At 52.3% G+C, this 22,476-nt stretch overlaps 2 protein-coding genes across 5 annotated transcripts in view; one reads left to right on the top strand and one right to left on the bottom strand.

Moving 5' to 3' along the window:
• KIF2A (kinesin family member 2A) overlaps positions 1-1,406 on the top strand; it is an 80,412-nt gene extending 79,006 nt beyond the window's left edge. For all 4 annotated transcript variants that reach the window (XM_038765968.1, XM_038765966.1, XM_038765967.1 and 1 more), the window contains one exon: positions 16-1,406. In XM_038765968.1, coding sequence (XP_038621896.1) covers positions 16-101 — 86 coding nt within the window. In that variant the 3' untranslated portion in view covers positions 102-1,406. The remainder of the gene's footprint in view (positions 1-15) is intronic.
• Positions 1,368-17,546, bottom strand: DIMT1 (DIMT1 rRNA methyltransferase and ribosome maturation factor). Its single transcript, XM_038765969.1, has 12 exons — positions 17,363-17,546; positions 14,068-14,141; positions 9,559-9,645; positions 9,411-9,472; positions 9,227-9,320; positions 9,098-9,147; positions 8,089-8,212; positions 7,109-7,201; positions 6,502-6,566; positions 5,581-5,644; positions 3,746-3,852; positions 1,368-1,693 (listed from the first exon to the last, which is right to left on the bottom strand). Exons 1-12 carry the CDS (start codon positions 17,421-17,423, stop codon positions 1,651-1,653), a joined length of 924 nt encoding a protein of 307 aa, XP_038621897.1. The 5' UTR covers positions 17,424-17,546; the 3' UTR covers positions 1,368-1,650.
• Between the last annotated feature and the right edge of the window lie 4,930 nt (positions 17,547-22,476).

Raw genomic sequence — 22,476 nt, 5'->3', positions numbered from 1 at the left:
ATTGATTGATTTCAGATAAAGTGAAGTCATTCCGGGCAGCTCTCCAGGAGGAGGAACAGGCCAGCAAGCAGATCAACCCGAAAAGACCGCGGGCCCTCTAGTGCGGCCTTGCAGCTGGAAGGTGGGAAGCCCACCGCGGTCCAGCTGGGAGAACGACCCTAAAGTGTCTGCGGAAGGGGCCCGGTGGGGCCGATCAACACTCGCAGTTAGCGCGTGTGCGAAACACCTCTGACGCCCGTCCCCGCATCCCGACGGGGGCCTGCGGCCCACGCGGCTCGGCTCCGGGGTCACCCGGGTGTGATGATGATGAATCTCTTGGGTTTTTCTTTCTTCTTCTTTTAGTAACGAATCGGGCTCTGGACTTGGGGGGCGGGGAGGAGGGAAGGGGAGCAGGAGCCACAGTATTTCCTTTCCGTTCTTTGTAATAAAACAAGACGGGCCGGGCAGCTTTCAACTGTGTTTGCGTGCATGCGTACCTCATCTGTGATTGTACATACCCCTTCCTCCCCGGACACGGCTGTGCTGTCGCTCCGGCTCCGGACCGAGGCCCCCGAGCCCAACCACTCCTTTCTCCCGGAAGCACAGCCTCAATAAAACGACATTCCTCATTTGTCGATGTAAATTTACTTTTACTGTGCAGCTATCTTTCCCTGTGTTTGAAACGACTCCATTTTTGCAGGATGTGCCATATTGAGCGGAACTAACAATCTGTGATCGTGGACAAAACGCTGGATCATTCTACCTTCTAACTGTAACAAAAAAACAAAACACGGAGTTACGATTGGAATCCCGTAGAGCGTGATTATAATTTCTTAGACTTCTCTTTGTAAAGAACAAATATAAACTAGTTGGAGTGTAATGCAAGGTGAAACCAAATGGCTGTGGGTGGGTAACGCGCAGCTGCTGCCCGTAGATCGGCGGACCACGTGCTTGCTCCCCGCAAGTGGGTGGGATTGGAGTTGGGACTGGGCCAGTTAATGCCCCATCCGAGCATCCCTTTCTAGCCGCACGGGCAGTGGATCCGGTTGCCCCGGTAACCTCGGGGCAGCGACTGTGACCCACGGCTCGTTTTCTGGACCGACGCTGGCATTCGAGCGAAAGGCGTCGGCTCGGGCTGGTGCTGGCCGGGGTGGGGTTGGTCGCACTCGCTCCCGCTCGCCCAGCCTTTGCCGAAGCGGCACCGGTCCCCCTAAAAACGCCCCCCAACCTGTCATCTCCAGGGCCGATTATGGGCACGGATGGACTTAGCCCGGGGGGCCCTGGCCTGCCGCTGCTGCTGGGCAGAGGGAGAGCAGGGAGGAGCGGGGGCGGCTCTCGTGCCCGTCAAGAATTCCTGGTCTGTAATTATGGCAACGGCATCGCACATGTAGATCTGGCAATGTGTTTAATAAATTACAATAATGAAATGTAACTCCAGCTGCGAATTTACTTTACAAGGTGGTTGTGGGAGGGGCGGGGGGGAGATGGGAGGTTTGGCAGAGCTGGCTGTTCTGGCCCAGGGGCTTGGGCCTGGAAAACGAGCAGCCCTGACCCTTTAGTGGGTCACAGTTGCTACAGCCCCTGGGCGGAGACTTTTAGCAGCACCCCGTTCTCTCAGCAGCAAACCTTCAGCGTCCGCAACAGTTCCCCAGCCAGGCAGGTTCCAGGACGCTACGAAAAATGGATTCCTTCCGCGTTGAAGGCATGAAGCAACCTGAAAAGTCCAACGGTGAGGAAGAGCTGGGTGAGCTGCCACCATGGAGAGATGAAGGATAGAGGACGGATGCGCAGCCCGGGTGAGCGAGCAGGATCCGAGCCCTCCGGGAGCCCGGCCACGAAGCCCTCCGCTTGTCCGTCCCCAGCCTGTGGCTCGGCCACTGGTTGATCCCAGCCAGCCAGCCACTGTCCCTGGTTCCTCCTCATCCGGGGCAGGGCAGAACAGAGCATTCCTGCCTGCTTGGGAAAACTTCGGCAGCCAGTCCCCTGCCCGGGGGGACAGGTGGCTGGCAGGTGGAGAGGCCCCACCCCACCGCCTTAACCAATTCCTTCCAACAGGCCTCATCCCGAGAAGCAGCGTGGCTCAGTGGAAAAGAGCACAGGCTTTGGAGTCAGAGGTCATGGGTTTCAAATCCCCGCTCTGCCCCTTGTCAGCTGTGTGACTCTGGGCAAGTCACTTCACTTCTCTGTGCCTCATTCCCTTCTCTGTAAAATGGGGGTGAAGGCTGTGAGCCCCACGTGGGACAACCTGATCACCTTGTATCCCCCCCGCAGCGCTTAGAACAGTAATTTGCACATAGTAAGTGCTTAGTAAATGCTATTATTATTATTTCCAGGGGTCACGCTGGTAAAAGAAGCAGGTCAGAGAAGACAAACTAGCACTGAATGCACACTGGTGACGGGACAGGGCCCGAGAGACATTTGCAAATGGAAACGCCTTTCCTGACCCCGGCTTTGGCACCAGGCACGTACAGCCCCCGTTCCTCCTCCTCTTCCCCATCTGTCCAACCCAGGCCGCTGCCCGTCAGCTGGCTACTTAATAATAATAATAATAATAATGATGGTATTTGTTAAGCGCTTACTATGTGCAAAGCACTGTTCTAAGCGCTGGGGAAGATACAAGGTTATCAGGTTGTCCCACATGGGGCTCACAGTCTTAGTCCCCATTTTACAGATGAGGGAACTGAGGCCCAGAGAAGTTAAGTGACTTGCCCAAAGTCACACAGCTGACAAGTGGCAGAGCTGGGATTCGAACCCATGACCTCTGACTCCAAAGCCCATGATCTTTCCACTAAGCCACAGCTGTTCTTGTTCCCGAGAGCCCTTTAGCTGACGTAGGGACTGAGTCTAAAGTACCAAGCTGCAGTCGCTGAACATCAAAGGATCCTTTCTCGCAGGCCACGGTGGCTGCTCGAGCCCCACGCTGGAGACTGTGGTCTTTGTGCCATAGGAAAAAAAAAGGTTCTGCACAACCTCACGCCCACATGCTAAACTGCAATCACTGGGGTTGCAAGTCCCCCTGCTCTGACCGAGGGCTGGGGGTCCTAGGCGGCTCCCTGGGTTTCCAACTAAGTGCCCATGCGGGGGACGGCTGGGCTGGTCCAGCGCCACTGCTCCCTTCGGGGGAGCGGGGCGGCCCCCCAAATGGGGGTTAAAGGAGCTCACGGCCCTTTGCCGTTTTAGCGATGTTTCTCCAATGCACCTTCATCAATCATCAATCGTATTTACTGAGCGCTTACTATGTGCAGAGCACTGTACTAAGCGCTTGGGAAGTACGAATTGGCAACATACAGAGACAGTCCCTACCCAACAGTGGGCTCACAGTCTAAAAAAGTCACCTTCTACCAGAGACCGGACCCATCCAGCCAACGAGGGCCCCTGAGAAATCGAGTGATTATCAGAAGAGTTCCAGCACCAGTCCCGCTCTGTCACATCAACTGCTTCGCTTTCACTGAGGCAGGCTGGGCCAAGCGGCCAGAGGAGGAGGAGGAGGAGGAGGAGTTGAAAACCCAGGCACCCACTGCTAGACTGCAGAGGTTTCTTCTAAATAAATCTGGGCCCAACGGCCCCGAAGACTCCCCTGACCGACGCTATATGTGAATGGATGGGGACAGCTCTGTTCCCGGCTGATCTGCACTTGTATAAAGTCCTGCCCGCTAAACCTCGCTGAGCTGGCGTCCCGTCCACCGAGATGTCCCGCCCTCTCGCTGAGGATTCCTCCAAATCCGGGGCTCACGGCCGGCCGGAAACAAGGGCGAGGCCGGCTTACCTGATGAAGTCGTCGATATCCATCGTGCGAGCGCGCTTGTCGCTGAAGCTGATGTCGGTGAGGATCTTCTGAATCTTCTCGGCGATGCTGAAGTCATCTGGGATGGCCTAGCAGCAAAAAGGAACGGCACACGTGGGACGGATGCGGCCCAAATAGCGTTTCGGGGCAGCAGCCAGGTCACTGGGTGGGATCCAGCTCACCCCGGCGGTCAAAAAGCCAGGGTCCCCGGGCCCGTTGAGCCGACTGGCTTTCTTTTACAGCTGTTACGGTTCAAAGGCCCACGGGTCTCCCTGAACATATGGAAAGTTCCCAACTTGATACGGGCACATCCCAAAGAAGCCAGAAGTTTCCAACAGCAACACCTCTTTAACCTAAACTAAGATTCGGCCTCTGCCCCGGGAGGGAGGTCTGGTCTTCTGGACCTGTTCCCGGAGGACGTTTGCGGGTGAGGGTGTCAGTGGTGAAGCGTGTGGCTGGTTTGATGGACAGGATGGTCAGGGTCCCAGCGGGACCGGACCCGCTGGCCAAAGCAAAAGCTCGTGGGACAAAAGGGATGGAGATGCTGTGGCTCCCTTCCCCTGAGAGCTATTGGAGCGTGCTAAGCATGATAGGGTCAGTAGGATGCCCTGGTGAGAAAAAGCACATGAATATTCCCATTCTAGGGCTGGGCTCGGGGCCACCACATAATAATAATAATAATGGCATTTATTAAGCGCTTACTATGTGCAAAGCACTGTTCTAAGCGCCGGGAAGGTTACAAGGTGATCAGGTTGTCCCACACGGGGCTTACAGTCTTCATCCCCATTTTACAAATGAGGGAACTGAGGCCCAGAGAAGTGAAGTGACTCGCCCGAAGTCACACAGCTGACAATTGGCAGAGCCAGGATTTGAACCCGTGACCTCTGACTCCAAAGCCCTCACTCTTTCCACTGAGCCATGCTGCTTCTCATCATCAGCTTGCCGTCAGCGTCGCCCAGGGAGCCGGCCAGGACCACGGACCCTAGACCTCCTCCTGCGCGCCGCTAATGGCTAACCAGTAGCCTTAGTACAGTACATTAGCGCTTAGTACAGTGCTCTGCACACAGTAAGCGCTCAATAAACACGATTGAATGAATGAACCAGTCGTGGCCCACGCAGCGCCCTAAGTCTGCCTCGTCGGCAGGGGAAGCTGAATCCTAGTCAGGTGTTTCACCTCTTTTAGACTGTGAGCCCACTACTGGGTAGGGACTGTCTCTATATCAATCAATCAATCGTATTTATTGAGTGCTTACTATGCGCACAGCACTGTACTAAGCGCTGGGAAGTACAAATTGGCAACATACAGAGACAGTCCCTACCCAACAGTGGGCTCACAGTCTAAAACGGGGAGACAGAGAACAAAACCAAACATACTAACAAAATAATAAAAAAAATAGAATAGATATGTACCAGTAAAATACATAGAGTAATAAATATGTACAAACATATATACATATATACAGATGCTCTGGGGAAGGGAAGGAGGTAAGATGGGGGGATGGAGAGGGGGACGAGGGCCAACTTGTACTTCCCAAGCGCTTAGTACAGTGCTCTGCACACAGTAAGCGCTCAATAAATACGACTGATTGATTGACTGATTGATTTTGGGCTCCAAAGAGGCAGAAAAGCCAAGGGTCTGGCCCCACGGGAGGCCCCAATCCGCCACAGCTGCGCAGCAGCTTGGGGGAGGGTGGGAAAGCCGATGTCCCCTTGCTCAATTTCCCCTGGCGTGTTTCTGGAAAAGCCTTAAATGCTGGGTTGAAGGAACGACCACGCCGAAGAGGCCCTGATGAGGGAGGTGGCCATGTTCAACTTACTATGTTGTGCACCGAACAGTGAATGCGGTAATTTTTCTCCAACAGTTGTTGCACGGCACTGGACCTGTCGAAAGACGGTGAGAGAGGAATTGGCATCAGCTTCGGATTTCCAGCTGTTGCTGCTCCGCACTGGGGAAAACCAGGGGGTTTGAGAGAATAATACCAGTCCGTCAGTCGTTTTCACAGAGTGCCAGCTGCGCACCGAGCGAAAGACGGAGCCCTCGGGAGAGGACGCGGGACGAAGGAGACACGACGGCTGCCCTCGAGGGGTTACAACCCCAGAGCCGTCTGGTCTGAGGGAGAAAACTGAATTCCAACGCGTAGCAGGCCTGAAGGCGCCTTGCCTCCATCCATAAGCTTCGCCCAAAGACGAACTCCAACTCTGAGGGAAAATTCTCCAAGCGTCCAACCTTGGGCTCAGATCACTGACAGGCGGTCGCGGCCTCGGGGCAACAGCTTTGCTCTGAAGGATGTGCACGCCATCCTTTCGGCTGTGGCACGCCCGTCCCCACACCAAGACGGTAAAATTGGGGTATCGACTCCCTGCGGCCCCCTCGGATCTCTGCGATTCCCACACCGGTGGGGCTGACGGGAGGCTGCAGCTGCCTAACGTCTTCGATTGGACTGCTCGCCCGGCTCGAGGAACCAGCCCGACGGCAGAGGCCTGCTGGATCACTTTGGGGGGCAGACTGCTCCCCTCTCCACCCCCACGACCACCACTGCGGTTCGGTAACATCCAAGCGGCCGGTGGTAGGCTTAGTGACCCAAGGGGCGACTCCCATTCCCAGCAGAGTTGAGGTGGGATAGCGGGAATGCCGAGCGGGTGCGGGATCGCACGGCGTGCGCTCCTACAGCCTCCCCTCGGCCTTTTTGTGTATTTGTTAAGCGCTTACAGGCTCCCTCGTGTCCCCAGGCACTTACTTGAACGCCGCGGCCAGCGTTTTGTTTTTCCTGACGAAGGTTATCCTTACCAGGCCATCCCATTCCTAGGACACAAGACCAGCGTTCTTGGCAACAGCAAAGAGACATTAAGGCCCTGATGGTCCCCTCCCGGGGAGCCCGAATGGGGCTGGGCCTCCCTCCCGCTCTGGACCTTCGGCCTGCTGAGGGCTTGAACGGCTCTGACTGAGCCCCCAGCCCTGCTTCATCATCATCATCATCAATCGTATTTATTGAGCACTTACTATGTGCAGAGCACTGTACTAAGCGCTTAGGAGGTACAAATTGGCAACATATAGCAGAAGTCCTGCTTCTGCTCAGGATTGAGCTGCCGCCGCTCATCTGAGGGCATTCCCAAGATGCCAGGCCCCCGGGCACCGGGGCAAAGACGGGCCTGGTCCTGCCTGACCGTCCTAGGGAAGAGGCCGGTGGAGTGGGTCCAGGGGAAGGGGCGAGGTAGAGGTGCCCCGCTGCCCGGCGGCTTGACCACACTGCCGCCGGCCCCCGATTTCCGCAGACAGACAGGCAGCCCGCTACGGCGGCAGCTGGAGCCGGGCCTTCCCCGAGAAGGTCGGGGGCAGGTTCTTACCCGGAAATTGATCGGAGGTGGCGGGTTCTTGGGCTCAATCCGGACCACGCTGGATTCCACCTTGGGGGGAGGCTTGAAATTGTTCTTCCCGACCTGTTGGCCGGGAAATAGGGCGCTCCCTAAAGGTGCTGGCTGCAGGCAGCCCCTCCATGGGGGCGAACCATCCTCATCATCATCAATCGTATTTACTGAGCGCTTACTATGTGCAGAGCACTGTATTAAGCGCTTGGGAAGTACAAATTGGCAACATATAGAGACGGTCCCTACCCAACAGTGGGCTCACAGTCTAAAAGGGGAAGACAGAGAACAAAACCAAACATACTAACAAAATAAAATAAGTAGAATAGATATGTACAAGTAAAATAAATAAATAGAGTAATAAATAGGTACAAACATATATACATATATACAGGTGGTGTGGGGAAGGGAAGGACGTAAGAAGGGGGGGATGGAGAGGGGGACGAGGGGGAGAGGAAGGAAGGGGCTCAGTCTGGGAAGGCCTCCTGGAGGAGGTGAGCTCTCAGCAGGGCCTTGAAGGGAGGAAGAGAGCTAGCTTGGCGGATGGGCAGAGGGATTGGGGGCATTCCAGGCCCGGGGGATGACATGGGCCGGGGGTCGATGGCGGGACAGGTGAGAGCGAGGGACGGTGAGGAGATTAGCGGCGGAGGATTGGAGGGTGAGGGCTGGGCTGGAGAAGGAGAGAAGGGAGGTGAGGTAGGAGGGGGCGAGGGGATGGATGGACAGCCTTGAAGCCCAGGGTGAGGAGTTTCTGCCTGGTGCGCAGATTGATTGGTAGCCACTGGAGATTTCTGAGGAGGGGAGTGATATGCCCAGAGCGTTTCTGGACAAAGATAATCCGGGCAGCAGCATGAAGTATGGATTGAAGTGGAGAGAGGCATGAGGATGGGAGATCAGAGAGAAGGCTGATGCAGCAGTCCAGACGGGATAGGGTGAGGGACCCGCCCGGCGGCGGCGCCTACCTTCATCAGGTGGTCAACGCGGGCCAGCAGCTGCGTGTTGACGGACAGCCGGCAGTACAGCTTCTCTCCCGGCTTGGCCACCAAGCGCAGGGCAAACTCCCTCTGGAACATAAGCACCGCACACCTGGCGGCGGACGGGGAGACGGAGAGGGGGGCCGCTGGCCGCTTCCTGCTGTCGTGCCCTTGAACCCTCTTGGCCCCTCCGAGCCAAGGGGACTCGGGAGGCGCTCACCACGTGCCAAGCCCTATGCTTTGGAAGCCACTCATCTCACTTTGTCCTCCCGGCACGCCCGGACGAGACCGACCCAGAGGCCGGCTTTACAGGTGAAGAAACGGAGGCCCAGAGGCTTGCCCAGGTGTCGCAGCAGGCCAAGTGCACCTGGCTTGGACTTGAACCCGGGTCTCCCGCCTCCCAGTCCCACGGCCTCCTCCTCTCCCACGCTGCTGAGTGGGTGACCAGCCGAAAGAGGCAGGGCAGAAGAGAGGCCGGCAGCAAAAGCAGCTGGGTGCGGGGAACGGAGCTGAACAAAGGGAGGACTCTCCACCGGCAATTAAAAACTTCATTCTTCACGCCTCCCCCTTAGGCTGTGGGTCTCGGGAGTTCTGTGTCCAACTTGGTGATCTTGTATCGACCCCGGCCTTTAGTACGGTGCTTAGTGCGTGGTAAGCATTTCACCAATCCCTCAACCATTACTATCATTGAGGGCTGCCAAACCGAAAAGAATGGAAATGCTGGTGAAAACATTTCACGCCGATTTAGGACGTTGGAGTCACCCAGTCTGGGAAATATGCAAGCGTCAAGGGGAGTGTGAGGATTTGTCTATTTTCTCTCTCTATGGCTTCTCCCAAAGTGCTGAAGAGCAAGACAGAACGGGCATTTCCCGAAAACGGCCACCCACTTCCACTCCATCCGCCAAACGCACCGACTTTCAGTCCCACGTTAAATGAGACGAGGCCCCCCCCGCTACCCTTTGCCCGCTGCCGTGGATACCGCAGGACTCGCGCCTACCTGAAGAAAGGTCGATGGAGCAGCAGCTTGAAGACAAACGGGGAGGAAATCTGCAAAAGAGGGCGGCGCGTTACTCCCCCGCGGGGCTCCAGAGCCGAGCCCCAAACCACCACCTCCCGGCCCACGCACCTGAAATGGCAAGTTGGCCACGCACGCGTCGAAGAACGGCAACTCCGTTTTCAATACGTTGCCCACCAGGACCTGGAGCTTACCGGCCACCGGCCTGTAGTCAGAGAGAGGGGGGGTCAGGCCCGGCTGGGCTGACCCTCACAGAGGCGAGGTGCCCCCCGTCCCCTGCCGCCGCCGCACTCACGTGCCCTGGACTCTCTTGTGCAGCTCCGCCACCAGCCTGGGGTCCAGTTCACAGGCCACGACCTGCAGGGAAAGCACCCGTTGGCCCGGACGGCCCAGGACGCGGCTGCCCTGGCCCGCCCCTGTAGCCATCAGCTCCGGGCACCCACCTTTTTGGCCTTCTCTAACAGCTTTACGGTCATGTTCCCGGTCCCGGGACCGACTTCCAGGACCACATCCGTAGGCCTGAGGGCCGCCTGGGGACCGGTCAAGGGCAACAATTAGCACGCCAGAGAGGGACGTCGGGAACCTCAGCCACCCGCCTCGTTGCAGAGAGGGCCCAGGTGTGGCCCCTGCACGGCCCTCGGGCGGGAAACCTCCCCGGGCTCCGAACCACCGAGCGGGTGCGGGCTGGAGTGTGGGTTCTGGCTCGGTGCCGCAGGAGAATTGGGGCGCGTTCATCTGTCCGAGGCGAGGCTGGTGGGGCCGGTCACCGCGAGGTCGGGAGGAGTGGTGTGTGTATGCGTGCACGCAGCGTGGGACCTGCGGGGCGTCTGACTCCAGGATGAGTTTTCCTTAAGGTGTTCCTATGGGAATGCTGCTGGGGCCCAACCCTCACGCCCCGCTCTAGACAAACTTGGGGTTCTTGGTGTTTGCGGCGGCCCGGCCCACCCTCTGAAGCCTGAGAGGGCTAGACAACCTTTACAAGCCAACGCTGTCAGCTGGCCTCCCAGAAGTGGCCACTTCAGTGCTACAACCCAGTGCATTCAGCCCTCATCATCATCAATCGTATTTAGTGAGCGCTTACTGTGTGCAGAGCACTGTACTAAGCGCTTGGGAAGTACTAGAGAAGCAGCGTGGCTCAGTGGAAAGAGCCCGGGCTTCAGAGTCAGAGGTCATGGGTTCAAATCCCGGCTCCACCACTTGTCAGCTATGTGACTTGGGGCAAGTCACTTAACTTCTCTGCTCATCAGTTACCTCATCTGTAAAATATCCCACTGTGAGCCCCATGTGGGACAACCTGATCATCTTGTAACCTCCCCAGCTCTTAGAACAGTGTTTAGAGAAGCAGCGTGGCTCAGTGGAAAGAGCGCGGGCTTGGGAGTCAGAGGTCATGGGTTCGAATCCTGCCTCCCCCACATGTCTGTTGTGTGACCTTGGGCAAGTCACTTCACTTCTCTGCGCCTCAGTTCCCTCATCTGTAAAATGGGGATTAAGACTGTGAGCCCCACATGGGACAACCTCATCTCCTTGTGTTCCCCCCAGCGCTTAGAACAGTGCTTTGCACATAGCAAGCGCTTAACAAATACCAACATTATTATTATTATTACCAGTTGGCAACATCTAGAGACAGTCCCTACCCAACAGTGGGCTCACAGTCTAAAAGGGGGAGACAGAGAACAAAACCAAACATACTAACAAAATAAAATAGAATAGATATGTACAAGTAAAATAAATAGAGTAATAAATATGCACAAACATATATACAGGTGCTGTGGGGAAGGGAAGGAGGTAAGATGGAGACGGGGACGAGGACGAGAGGAAGGAAGGGGCTCAGTGTGGGAAGGCCTCCTGGAGGAGGTGAGCTCTCAGGAGGGCCTTGAAGGGAGGAAGAGAGCTAGCTTGGCGGAGGGGCAGAGAGAGGGCATTCCGGGTCAGGGGGAGGACGTGGGCCGGGGGTCGACGGCGGGACGGGCGAGAACGAGGGACGGTGAGGAGATTAGCGGCGGAGGAGTGGAGGGTGCGGGGTGGGCTGGAGAAGGACAGAAGGGAGGTGAGGGAGGAGGGGGCGAGGGGATGGATGGAGAGCCTTGAAGCCCAGGGGGAGGAGTTTCTGCCTGATGCGCAGATTGATTGGTAGCCACTGGAGATTTAGGCTGCACACGCCACCTCCCACACATTCACATCCCCGGTGCCTACTTCCTCAATTCACCCGGTTTCCGAAAGGAGAAAGTCCAGCCCAGAGGAGTAGAGGAAGGGGGTTACGAGCTGCAGGGCGAAGGGCCCACCTCCTACTTCACTCGCCCTGCACGGGGGCTCTTGAACCCAAGAGAATCGGCCACAACTCGGGGCCTCAACGCCCACCCTCAGGAGCACGGGACAGGCCGAAGGGCGGCCTCGCGGTGGCAATACCCGGAAGGTCTAGCCCACTTGGATGGGGGAGGCTCGGCCTGGAGTGGTCGGGGCGGGGAACGGGCTCGCCTCGCGGACCGATATTGCTTCTGCTATTGAGATGCAGCCTGGCTTAATGGACAGAAGCACGTGCTTCAGAGTCAGGGGTCGTGCGTCTAACCCCGGCTTCGCCATCTGTCTGCCGTGTGACCTCGGGCAAGCCACTTAACTTCCCTGTGCCTCAGTTACCTCAACTGTAAAATGGGGATTTAGACTGTGAGCCCCACGTGGGGCAACCTGATCGCCTTGTATCTACACCCCAGTGCTTAGCTTGGCACGCGGTAAGCGCTTAAATACCACAATTATCATTATTATTCTCGTGGTTTAATCACATCTACCTACTCCATCGAACTCTCCCAAGCGCTTAGTACAGTGTCCGGTCCAGCCCGAGCGCTTGATGGGCTATTTTTCTTTCTGCTCTTGCCCTGAACGCCTGTCCTCTCACCCTGTTCGACTGTGAGCTGTTTGCAGACTGGTTCGGAAACGATAGCCGTGGACCCCTTCTCTCGGCTTCAAACTGCCCCTCGAGCTGCAGTGCCCCCGTGGCTCTTTTATTTATTATTGTATTATAAGCGCTTAGTACAGTGCTCTGCACATAGTAAGCGCTCAATAAATACGATTGATTGATTATTGTTTCACCTTTTCTAACGTGCCTACCGGCAGCCCCCAACTGCTTCCCCTTATTCTTCTAGAGTGAACTTCTTGTGGGGGGGGGGGGACCAAGAACCATGCCTGGTTCTCACGCTTGCAATCCTCCCCAGTACTCACTACAGTGCTTTGCACATTGTGAGCGCTTAACACATAGCCAATGGATGGCATTCTTGATCCATCAACCAATCGGCCCTTCCCCTTCCTCCTCCTCATCAATCGTATTTATTGAGCGCTGTGTGCAGAGCACTGTACTAAGCGCTTGAATAATAATGGCATTTATTAAGCACTTACTATGATGGCATCTGTTAAGTGCTTACTATGTGCAAAGCACTGTTCTAAGCACTAAGCACTGTTCTAAGCTGGGGGGGGGGATACAATGTGATCAAGTGGTCCCACGTGGGGCTCACAGTCTTAACCCCCAATTTTACGGATGAGGGAACTGAGGCTCAGAGAAGTGAAGTGACTTGCCCAAGGTCACACAGCAGACTTGTGGTGGAGCCGGCATTTGAACCCATGACCTCTGACTCCAAAGCCCGTGCTCTTTCCACTGAGCCACACTGCTTCTCTATAATAATAATGGCATTTATTAAGCACTTACTATGTGCAAAGCATCATCATCATCATCAATCGTATTTATTGAGCGCTTACTGTGTGCACAGCACTGGACTAAGCGCTTGGGAAGTCCAAGTTGGCAACATCTAGAGACAGTCCCTACCCAACAGTGGGCTCACAGTCTAAAAGGGGGAGACAAAACCAAACATACTAACAAAATAAAATAAATAGAATAGATATGTACAAGTAAAATAAATAAATAAATAGATAAATAAATAAATAAATAAATAAATAAATAAGTCGTATTTATTGCGCGCTTACCGAGTGCAGGGCACGGTACTAAGTGCTTGTAGACAATAATAATGGTATTTGCTAAGCGCTTACTATGTGCAAAGCACTGTTCTAAGCGCTCGTTGCCCATATGAGAAGCAGCGTGGCTCAGTAGAAAGAGCATGGGCTTTGGAGTCAGAGGTCATGGGTTCAAATCCCAGCTCCGCCAATTGTCAGCTGTGTGACTTTGGGCAAGTCACTTAACTTCTCTGTGCCTCAGTTACCTCATCTGTAAAATGGGGATTAAGACTGTGAGCCCCCCATGGGACAACCTGATCACTTTGTAACCTCCCCAGCGCTTAGAACAGTGCTTTGCACGTAGTAAGCGCTTAATAAATGCCATCATTATTATTATTATTATTATAAGGACCTGAAAGACGAGAGGGGGGAGACGGGCATCCAAATATGCTGTCTCGTCTCACGCCGTGGCGCCGTCTCCGATCCGTAGCGACTCCGAAGTGAGTTACAAACGGATATGTCACATAAGCGCGGTGGGGCTCCGGTCTGGGTGCTCGACGGGTAAGAACCCAAGTGAACAGGCGATGCGGACGGAGCACTTAGTACATATCCGCCGGTTCAATCGCTCATCTTTTCCCGAGCGGATTACCGCACTGGCCTCCTCTCCGATCTCCCATCCTCCTGTCTCTCCCCGCTTCAGTCTCTACTTCACGCCGCTGACCGGATCGTCCCTGTGCAGAAACGCCCTGGGCACTGTTCTAAGCGCTAGGGAAGGTTACAAGGTGATCAGGTTGTCCCACGGGGGACTCACGGTCTTCATCCCCGTTTTCCAGATGAGGTCACTGAGGCTCAGAGAAGTGAAGTGACTGGCCCGAAGTCACCCAGCCGACAAGTGGCGGGGCCGGGATTTGAACCCATGACATCTGACTCCAAAGCCCGATCTCTTTTTCACGGAGCCATGAGAGAGAGCCTCCTCCTCCCTCGGCCGGGGCGCCAAGCCCCATGGCAGAACCAACCTTCTCGATGATGCTGTTCACTACCAGGGGGTTCTTCAGGATGTGCTGACCGATCCCAGTGTTGAACATCAGTCCTGCGGGGAAGCACATCCGAACCGCTGACGACACATCCGCGCGGACACTCGCCACCACCCTGGTTTTTTGGACCCGTGCTCCCAGAACGGCATCGCCGAGGTGGGGGACGTGGTGGGGGGCGTGGGGGGAGTCCAATCGATCAATCAATCAATCAATCGTATTTACTGAGCACTTACTATGTGCAGAGCACTGTACTAAGCGCTTGGGAAGTACAAATTGGCAACACATAGAGACAGTCCCTACCCAACAGTGGGCTCACAGTCTAAAAGGGGGAGACAGAGAACAGAACCAAACATACCAACAAAATAAAATAAATAGGATAGAAATGTACAAGTAAAATAGAGTAATAAATATGTACAACCATATATACAAGTCCAGGCTGGCAACGTATGGAGACGGTCCCCACCCAACAGCGGGCTCACAGTCTGGAAGCCAACTGGTCCTTCCCAAGCGCTCTGCACACCGTAAGCGCTCAATAAATACGATTGATTGATTGATGGAAGCGGCGTGGCTCAGTGGAAAGAGCCCGGGCTTTGGAGTCAGAGGCCATGGGTCCTAATCCCGGCTCCACCAACTGTCAGCTGGGTGACTTTGGGCAAGTCACTTCACTGGGCCTCAGTTCCCTCATCTGGAAAATGGGGATTAAGACCGTGAGCCCCCTGTGGGACAACCTGATCACCTTGTAACCTTCCCAGTGCTTAGAACATTCATTCATTCAATCGTATTTATTGAGCACTGACTGTACTAAGCGCTTGGGAAGCAATAATAACAATGATAGCATTTATTAAGCACTTACTACGTGCAAAGCGTCCCCCCCACCTTACCTCCTTCCCCTCCCCACAGCACCTGTATAGATGTTTGTACGGATTTATTATTCTATTTATTTATTTTACTTGTACATATTTATTTTGTTAATATGTTTTGTTTTGTTGTCTGTCTCCCCCTTCTAGACTGTGAGCCCGCTGTTAGGTAGGGACCGTCTCTCTATGTTGCCAACTTGGACTTCCCAAGCGCTTAGTCCAGTGCTCTGCACACAGGAAGCGCTCAATACGACTGAATGAATGGATGAATGAATGGGTAGGGACCGTCTCTTGATGTTGGCAACTTGGACTTCCCAAGCGCCTACTCCAGTGCTCTGCGCACAGAAAGCACTCAATAAATACGATTGATTGAATGAATGGATGAACAGTATGCACTCAATAAATACGACTGAATGAATGAATGAGTAGGGACTGTCTCTATATGTGGCCAACTTGTACTTCCCAAGCGCTTAGTCCAGTGCTCTGCACACAGTGAGTGCTCAATAAATACGATTGAATGAATGAATGGGTAGGGACCGTCTGTATATGTTGCCAACTCGGACTTCCCAAGCGCCTAGTCCAGTGCTCCGCACACAGTACGCGCTCAATAAATACGATTGAATGAATGGGTAGAGACCGTCTCTAGATGTTGCCAACTTGGACTTCCCAAGTGCTTAGTCTAGTGCTCTGCACACAGTAAGCGCTCAATAAATACGATTTAATGAATGAATGAATGGGTAGGGACCGTCTCTAGATGTTGCCAACTTGGACTTCCCAAGCGCCTAGTCCAGTGCTCTGCACACAGTGAGCGCTCAATAAATACGACTGAATGAATGAATGGGTAGGGACTGTCTCTAGATGTGGCCAACTCGGACTTCCCACGCGGCTAGTCCAGTGCTCTGCACACATTAAGCGCTCAACAAATATGATTTAACGAATGAATGAATGGGTAGGGACTGCCTCTAGATGTTGCCAACTTGTACTTCCCAAGCGCTTAGTCCAGTGCTCTGCACACAGTAAGCGCTCAATAAATACCATTGAATGAATGAATGGGTAGGGACCGTCTCTAGATGTTGCCAACTTGGACTTCTCAAGCGCTTAGTCCAGTGTTCTGCACACAGTAAGCGCTCAATAAATACAATTGAATGAATGAATGGGTAGAGACTGTCTCTAGATGTTGCCAACTTGGCCTTCCCAAGCGCTTAGTACAGTGCTCTGCACACATTAAACGCTCAATAAATACGACTGAATGAATGAGTGAATGGGTAGGGACCGTCTCTAGATGTTGCCAACTTGGACTTCCCAAGCGCTTAGTCCAGTGCTCTGCACACAGAAAACACTCAATAAATACGATTGAATGAATGAATGGGTAGAGACTGTCTCTAGATGTTGCCAACTTGTACTTCCCAAGCGCTTAGTACAGTGCTCTGCACACATTAAGCACTCAATAAATACGACTGAATGAATGAGTGACTGGGTAGGGACTGTCTCTATATGTTGCCAACTTGGACTTCCCAAGCGCTTAGTCCAGTGCTCTGCACACAGAAAGCGCTCAATAAATACGATTGATTGAATGAATGAACAGTAAGCGCTCAATAAATACGATCGAATGAATGGGTAGGGACCGTCTCTAGATGTGGCCGACTCGGACTTCCCAAGCGCTTAGTCCAGTGCTCTGCACACAGTGAGCGCTCAATAAATACGATCGAATGAATGGGTAGGGACCGTCTCTAGATGTTGACAACTTGGACTCCCCAAGCGCTTAGTCCAGCGCTCTGCACACAGTAAGCGCTCAATAAATACGATTTAATGAATGAATGAATGAACTTGGACTTCCCAAGCGCTTAGTCCAGTGCTCTGCACACAGTAAGCGCTCAATAAATACGAGTGAATGAATGAATGGGTAGGGACCGTCTCTATATGCTGCCAACTCGGACTTCCCAAGCGCTTAGTCCAGTGCTCCGCACACAGGAAGCGCTCAGTAAATAGGACTGAACGAATGAAATGAGTAACAATCACAGTGAATCACAGTCTCAATCCACATTTCCCAGATGAGGGAACTGAGGCCCAGAGAAGTGACTTGTACCAAGTCACCCGGCTGACGATCGGCGGAGCTGGGATTCGAACCCATGACCCCTGACTCCGAAGCCTGTGCTCTTCCCACTGAGCCACGCTGCTTCTCTAAGCCACTTGGAGAAGGCTCTATTTATTTTGTTAGCATGTTTGGTTTTGTTGTCTGTCTCCCCCTTTTAGACTGTGAGCCCGCTGTTGGGTAGGGACTGTCTCTCTATGTTGCCAACTTGGACTTCCCAAGCGCTTAGTACAGTGCTCCGCACACAGTAAGCGCTCAATAAATACGATGGATGATGATGATGATGATAACAAAATCAAATAATAAAAGGTGGGGCCTTCCCCCCTACCGGTCCTCTGCTCTTGCCGCTCGGCTCGGCGGCCTCTCGTCGCCGACTTCGCCTTCGGCATCGCCAAGGAAAGGAGGGACTTTATGTGCTGCCGACTTGGTCCTCCCAAGCGCTCAGTACAGCGCCCTGCACCCAGGAAGCGCTCAATAAATAGGCCTGAATGAGGGACACGAGGACCAGGCCACGAGGCAAAGAGAAGGGCCGCCTCCTCGCAAGGGACGCTGGGAAACCGAGTCCCCCGCGCTCCCCGCGGCCAGACACTACATTTCCCACAACCCCCCGCGCCGCCCGCTCGGATTGGCTGATCCCAGAGCCGGCTCGCAAAGGCCGCCGGGACGTGTAGTCTTCCACCCAGCCGGAGCCTCCGCGCCCGCGCCGTCCCCCTTTTCCCCGCGCGGGTGGGAGACTACACGTCCCGGCGGCCTTTGCGAGGAGAGGGAGACGGCGCAGGCGCACGGTCCCCCTTGCGGCCGTTTCTGTCGGACGCTTCGATTGGCTGAGCCGAGGGAGGGGGCGGGGCTGAGGGGAGCTGGCTGAATGCATTTACCGCCTTCATTCATTCAGTCCTGTCTGTTGATGATGATGATTGATGATGATGATGATGGCATTTATTAAGCACTTACTATGTGCAAAGCACTGTTCTAAGCGCTGGGGAGGTTACAAGGAGATCAGGTTGTCCCGGGGGGGGGCTCCAAGTCTTCATCCCCATTTTACAGATGAGGGAACTGAGGCACAGAGAGGTTAAATGACTTGCCCAAATAATAATAATAATAATAATAATAATAATAATAGCATTAATTAATAGCGTACTATGTGCAAAGCACTGTTCTAAGCGCTGGGGAACTTACAAGCCCCCAGGGTGCTCGCAGTCTTCATCCCCATTTTACAGGTGAGGGAACTGAGGCCCAGAGAAGTGAAGTGACTTGCCCAAATACTACTACTACTACTACTAATAATAATAATAATAATGTCATTTATTAATAGCGTACTATGTGCAAAGCACTGTTCTAAGCGCTGGGGAGGTTACAAGGTTACAAGCTCACAGGGGGCTCAGAGTCTTCAGCCCCATTTCACAGGTGAGGGAACTGAGGCCCAGAGAAGTGAAGTGACTTGCCCAAATAATAATAATAATAATAATGATGGCATTTATTAAGCGCTTACTATGTGCAAAGCACTGTTCTAAGCGCTGGGGAAGTTACAAGTTTACAAGTCCACAGGGGGCTCGCAGTCTTCATCCCCATTTTACAGGTGAGGGAACTGAGGCCCAGAGAAGTGAAGTGACTTGCCCAAATAATAATAATAATAATGGCATTTATTAAGGGCTTACTATGTGCAAAGCACTGTTCTAAGTGCTGGGGAGGTTACAAGCCCACAGGGGGCTCACAGTCTTCATCCCCATTTTACAGGTGAGGGAACTGAGGCCCAGAGAAGTAAAGTGACTTGCCCAAATAATAATAATAATAATGATGGCATTTATTAAGCGCTTACTATGTGCAAAGCACTGTTCTCAGCGCTGGGGAGGTTACAAGCCCACAGGGGACTCATAGTCTTCATCCCCATTTTACAGGTGAGGTAACTGAGGCCCAGAGAAGGGAAATGACTTGCCCAAATAATAATAATAATAATAATGATGGCATTTATTAAGTGCTTACTATGTGCAAAACACTGTTCTAAGCGCTGGGGAGGTTACAAGGTTACAAGGCTATATGTATTCATTCATTCATTCACTCATTCAATCGTATTTATTGAGCATTTACTGTGTGCAGAGCACTGTACTAAATGTCATCATGCAAGTGAGCAAGTATCCCTGAAGGTTATTAAGCGCTGACTATGTGCAAAGCACTGTTCTAAGCGCTGGGGAGGTTACAAGGTGATCAGGTTGTCCCTCGGGGGGCTCCCAGTCTTCATCCCCATTTTACAGATGAGGTAACTGAGGCCCAGAGAAGTGAAGTGACTTGCCCAAGGTCACACAGCTGACAATTGGCAGAGCCGGGATTTGAACCCATGACTCCAAAGTCCGTGCTCTTTCCACTGAGCCATGCTGCTTCTCTAAGAATGAATGAACGAATGAATGCCTGTCACACAGTAATGGTGCACAACAAATTCTAGACTGTGAGCCCACTGTTGGGTAGGGACCATCTCTATATGTTGCCAACTTGGACTTTCCAAGCGCTTAGTACAGTGCTCTGCACACAATAAGCACTCAATAAATACGATTGAATGAATGAATGAATGAATGAACAAATGCCATTAATGCCAGTCATGGGTTCGAATCCCAACTCCTCCACATGACTGCTGTGTGACCCTGGGCAAGTCACTTAACTTCTCTGAGCCTCAGTTACCTCATCTGTAAATGGGGATTAAGATTGTAAGCCCCACGTAGGGCAACTTGATCACCCTGATCACCCGCCTTACCTCCTTCCCTTCCCCGCAGCACCTGTATATATGTATATATGTTTGTACATATTTATTACTCTATTTATTTATCTTACTTGTACATATCTATTCTATTTATTTTATTTTGTTAGTATGTTTGGTTTTGTTCTCTGTCTCCCCCTTCTAGACTGTGAGCCCACTGTTGGGTAGGGACCGTCGCTATATGTTGCCAACTTGTACTTCCCAAGCGCTTAGTACAGTGCTCTGCACACAGTAAGTGCTCAATAAATACGATTGATTGAATGATTGATTGATTCTCTGAGCCTCAGTTACCTCATCTGTAAATGGGGATTAAGATTGCGAGCGCCACGTAGGGCAACTTGATCACCTTGTATCCCCTCCCCAGCGCTTAGAACAGTGCTCTGCACATAGTAAGCGCTTAACAAATGCCATCATCATCATTATCCTACTCCCGGGGGAGCAGCGTGGCTCAGTGGAAAGAGCCCGGGCTTTGGAGTCAGAGGTTGTGGGTTCAAATCCCGGATCCACCACATGTCTGCTGTGTGACCTTGGGCAAGTCACTTCACTTCTCTGAGCCTCAGTTACCTCATCTGTAAAATGGGGATTAAGACTGTGAGCCCCACGTGGGACAACCTGATCACCTTGTATCCCCCAGCGCTTAGAACAGTGTTTTGCACATAGTAAGCGCTTAACAAATGCCATTATTATTATTATTATTATTAACAGCAGCTCTGCCACCGACTTACTGTGTGACCGTGAATCAAGGCGCTGAACCTCTTTAGGCTTCAATCAATCAATCAATCAATCAATCGTATTTATTGAGCGCTTACTGTGTGCAGAGCACTGGACTAAGCGCTTGGGAAGTCCAAGTCGGCAACATCTAGAGACAGTCCCGACCCAACAGTGGGCTCACATCATCATCATCATCATCATCATCAATCGTATTTATTGAGTGCTTACTATGTGCAGAGCACTGTACTAAGCGCTTGGGAAGTACAAATTGGCAACATATAGAGACAGCCCCTACCCAACAGTGGGCTCACAGTCTAAAAGGGGGAGACAGAGAACAAAACCAAACATACTAGCAAAATAAAATAAATAGAATAGATATGTACAAGTAAAATAAGTAAATAAATAGAGTAATAAATATGTACAAACATATGGGGGTGAGATCCCTGCTCTCCCTCCCTCTCAGACCTAAAATATTTAATCCCCCGTCTCCATGTGGGGCCGGGATTGGTTCTGAGCTGATTATCTTGTACCTACTCCCCCGCTCCGGGGCCTTAAATCAAATCTGAAAACTGTCTGCAGAGGAATATTGCTTCTAATAATTGCCATCCATTATTTATCCCAGTCAGATTTCATCTCTCCATTTGTCCGGGAACGGCGGCGGGTCCAGAGCCTGTGGGTAGACGGAAACTTTGCCGACATTGGAGATAGGAGCTCCGTTTTGGCATTTAGATAGGAGGCATATTTATTGGCTGTCACTACGGATAGGATGTTTAATGGTTTTTAATCGAATCCAACAGCTTGAGAATAATTGGGTTTTTAATTTATTTTCATTTTATCTTGTCCAGTTGAATTACAGGATATCCACTTGTTCATCAAAGCCTGATCTTTCCATGTAATGAATTTACAATTTGATGGGAAATAAATCCTGCTAAAATTCTTTGGATGGATCTTTAATGAACACCAGGTGACTGTATTTCATAATAATAATAATAATGACGGCATTTATTAAGCGCTTGCTATGTGCCAAGCACTGTTCTAAGCGCTGAGGAGGTTACAAGGTGATCAGGTTGTCCCACGGGGGGCTCACAGTCTTCATCCCCATTTTACAGCTGAGGGAACTGAGGCCCCGGGAAGCGAAGTGACTTGCCCAAAGTCACACAGCTGACAGCTGGCGGAGCCGGGATTTGAACCCATGACCTCTGACTCCGAAGCCCGGGCTCTTTCCACTGAGCCATGCTCTTCACTTGCATACCTTCAAGTGATCCAAAAATCTTCTCCATGCATGACCCAGTGCTGAACACTTTCCCACCAGAATTAAAGGCTACATTTTCAGACCACGATGTGCGTTTAAATGGCCTCATTTTGACAAAAGCAGATGTCACGCAGATTTGTTTTACTTTTCTCGTTTACGCTCTGGATTTTCTTGAAAATCAACCAATAGGGTAAAAATCAATTAATGATGACCTTATCCTTGCATGGGATCTGTTGTATATTTCCCAACTCCCATTTTAGCATCTTCACACCACCTAAATTCTTACATTACTCCCATGAACATACCTTTATACTCTATAACTATTACTTTATTCTCTATACTACTTTATACTCTATACTACTTTATACTCTATTACTATTACTTTATACTCTATTACTATTACTTTATAATCTATTACTATACTCCTATTTACTTTGGTGTCTGCCTCCCCCACTCCACTGTAAGATCCAGGCTTAGTGGGAAGCAGCGTGGCTTAGTGGAAGGATCCCGGGCTTGGGAGTGAGAGGATGTGGGTTCTAATCCCAGCTCCGCCACTCGTCAGCTGTGTGACTTTGGGCAAGTCACTTAACTTCTCTGTGCCTCAGTTACTTCCTCTGTAAAATGGGGATTAAGACCGTGAGCCCCACGTGGGACAACCTGATCACCTTGTATCCACCTCAGCACTTAGAACAGGGCTGGGCACCCAGTAAGCGCTTAACAAATACCATCATCA

The sequence above is a fragment of the Tachyglossus aculeatus genome, chromosome 23 (assembly GCF_015852505.1).
Source record: "Tachyglossus aculeatus isolate mTacAcu1 chromosome 23, mTacAcu1.pri, whole genome shotgun sequence".
Taxonomy (NCBI): domain Eukaryota; kingdom Metazoa; phylum Chordata; class Mammalia; order Monotremata; family Tachyglossidae; genus Tachyglossus; species Tachyglossus aculeatus.
This window is presented reverse-complemented; position numbering and strand designations above follow the sequence as displayed.

What these genes read in the sequence shown, in the direction of transcription:
- DIMT1 (XM_038765969.1), bottom strand. Translation starts at nt 17,423, where the DNA reads ATGCCGAAGGCGAAGTCGGCGACGAGAGGCCGCCGAGCCGAGCGGCAA. An exon ending in TGTTAGAGAAGGCCAAAAAG is followed by an intron (nt 9,473 to 9,558) that starts GTGGGTGCCCGG and finishes CTTTCCCTGCAG; the next exon opens with GTCGTGGCCTGTGAACTGGA. An exon ending in ACGCTGGCCGCGGCGTTCAA is followed by an intron (nt 5,645 to 6,501) that starts GTAAGTGCCTGG and finishes GTCTTTCGACAG; the next exon opens with GTCCAGTGCCGTGCAACAAC.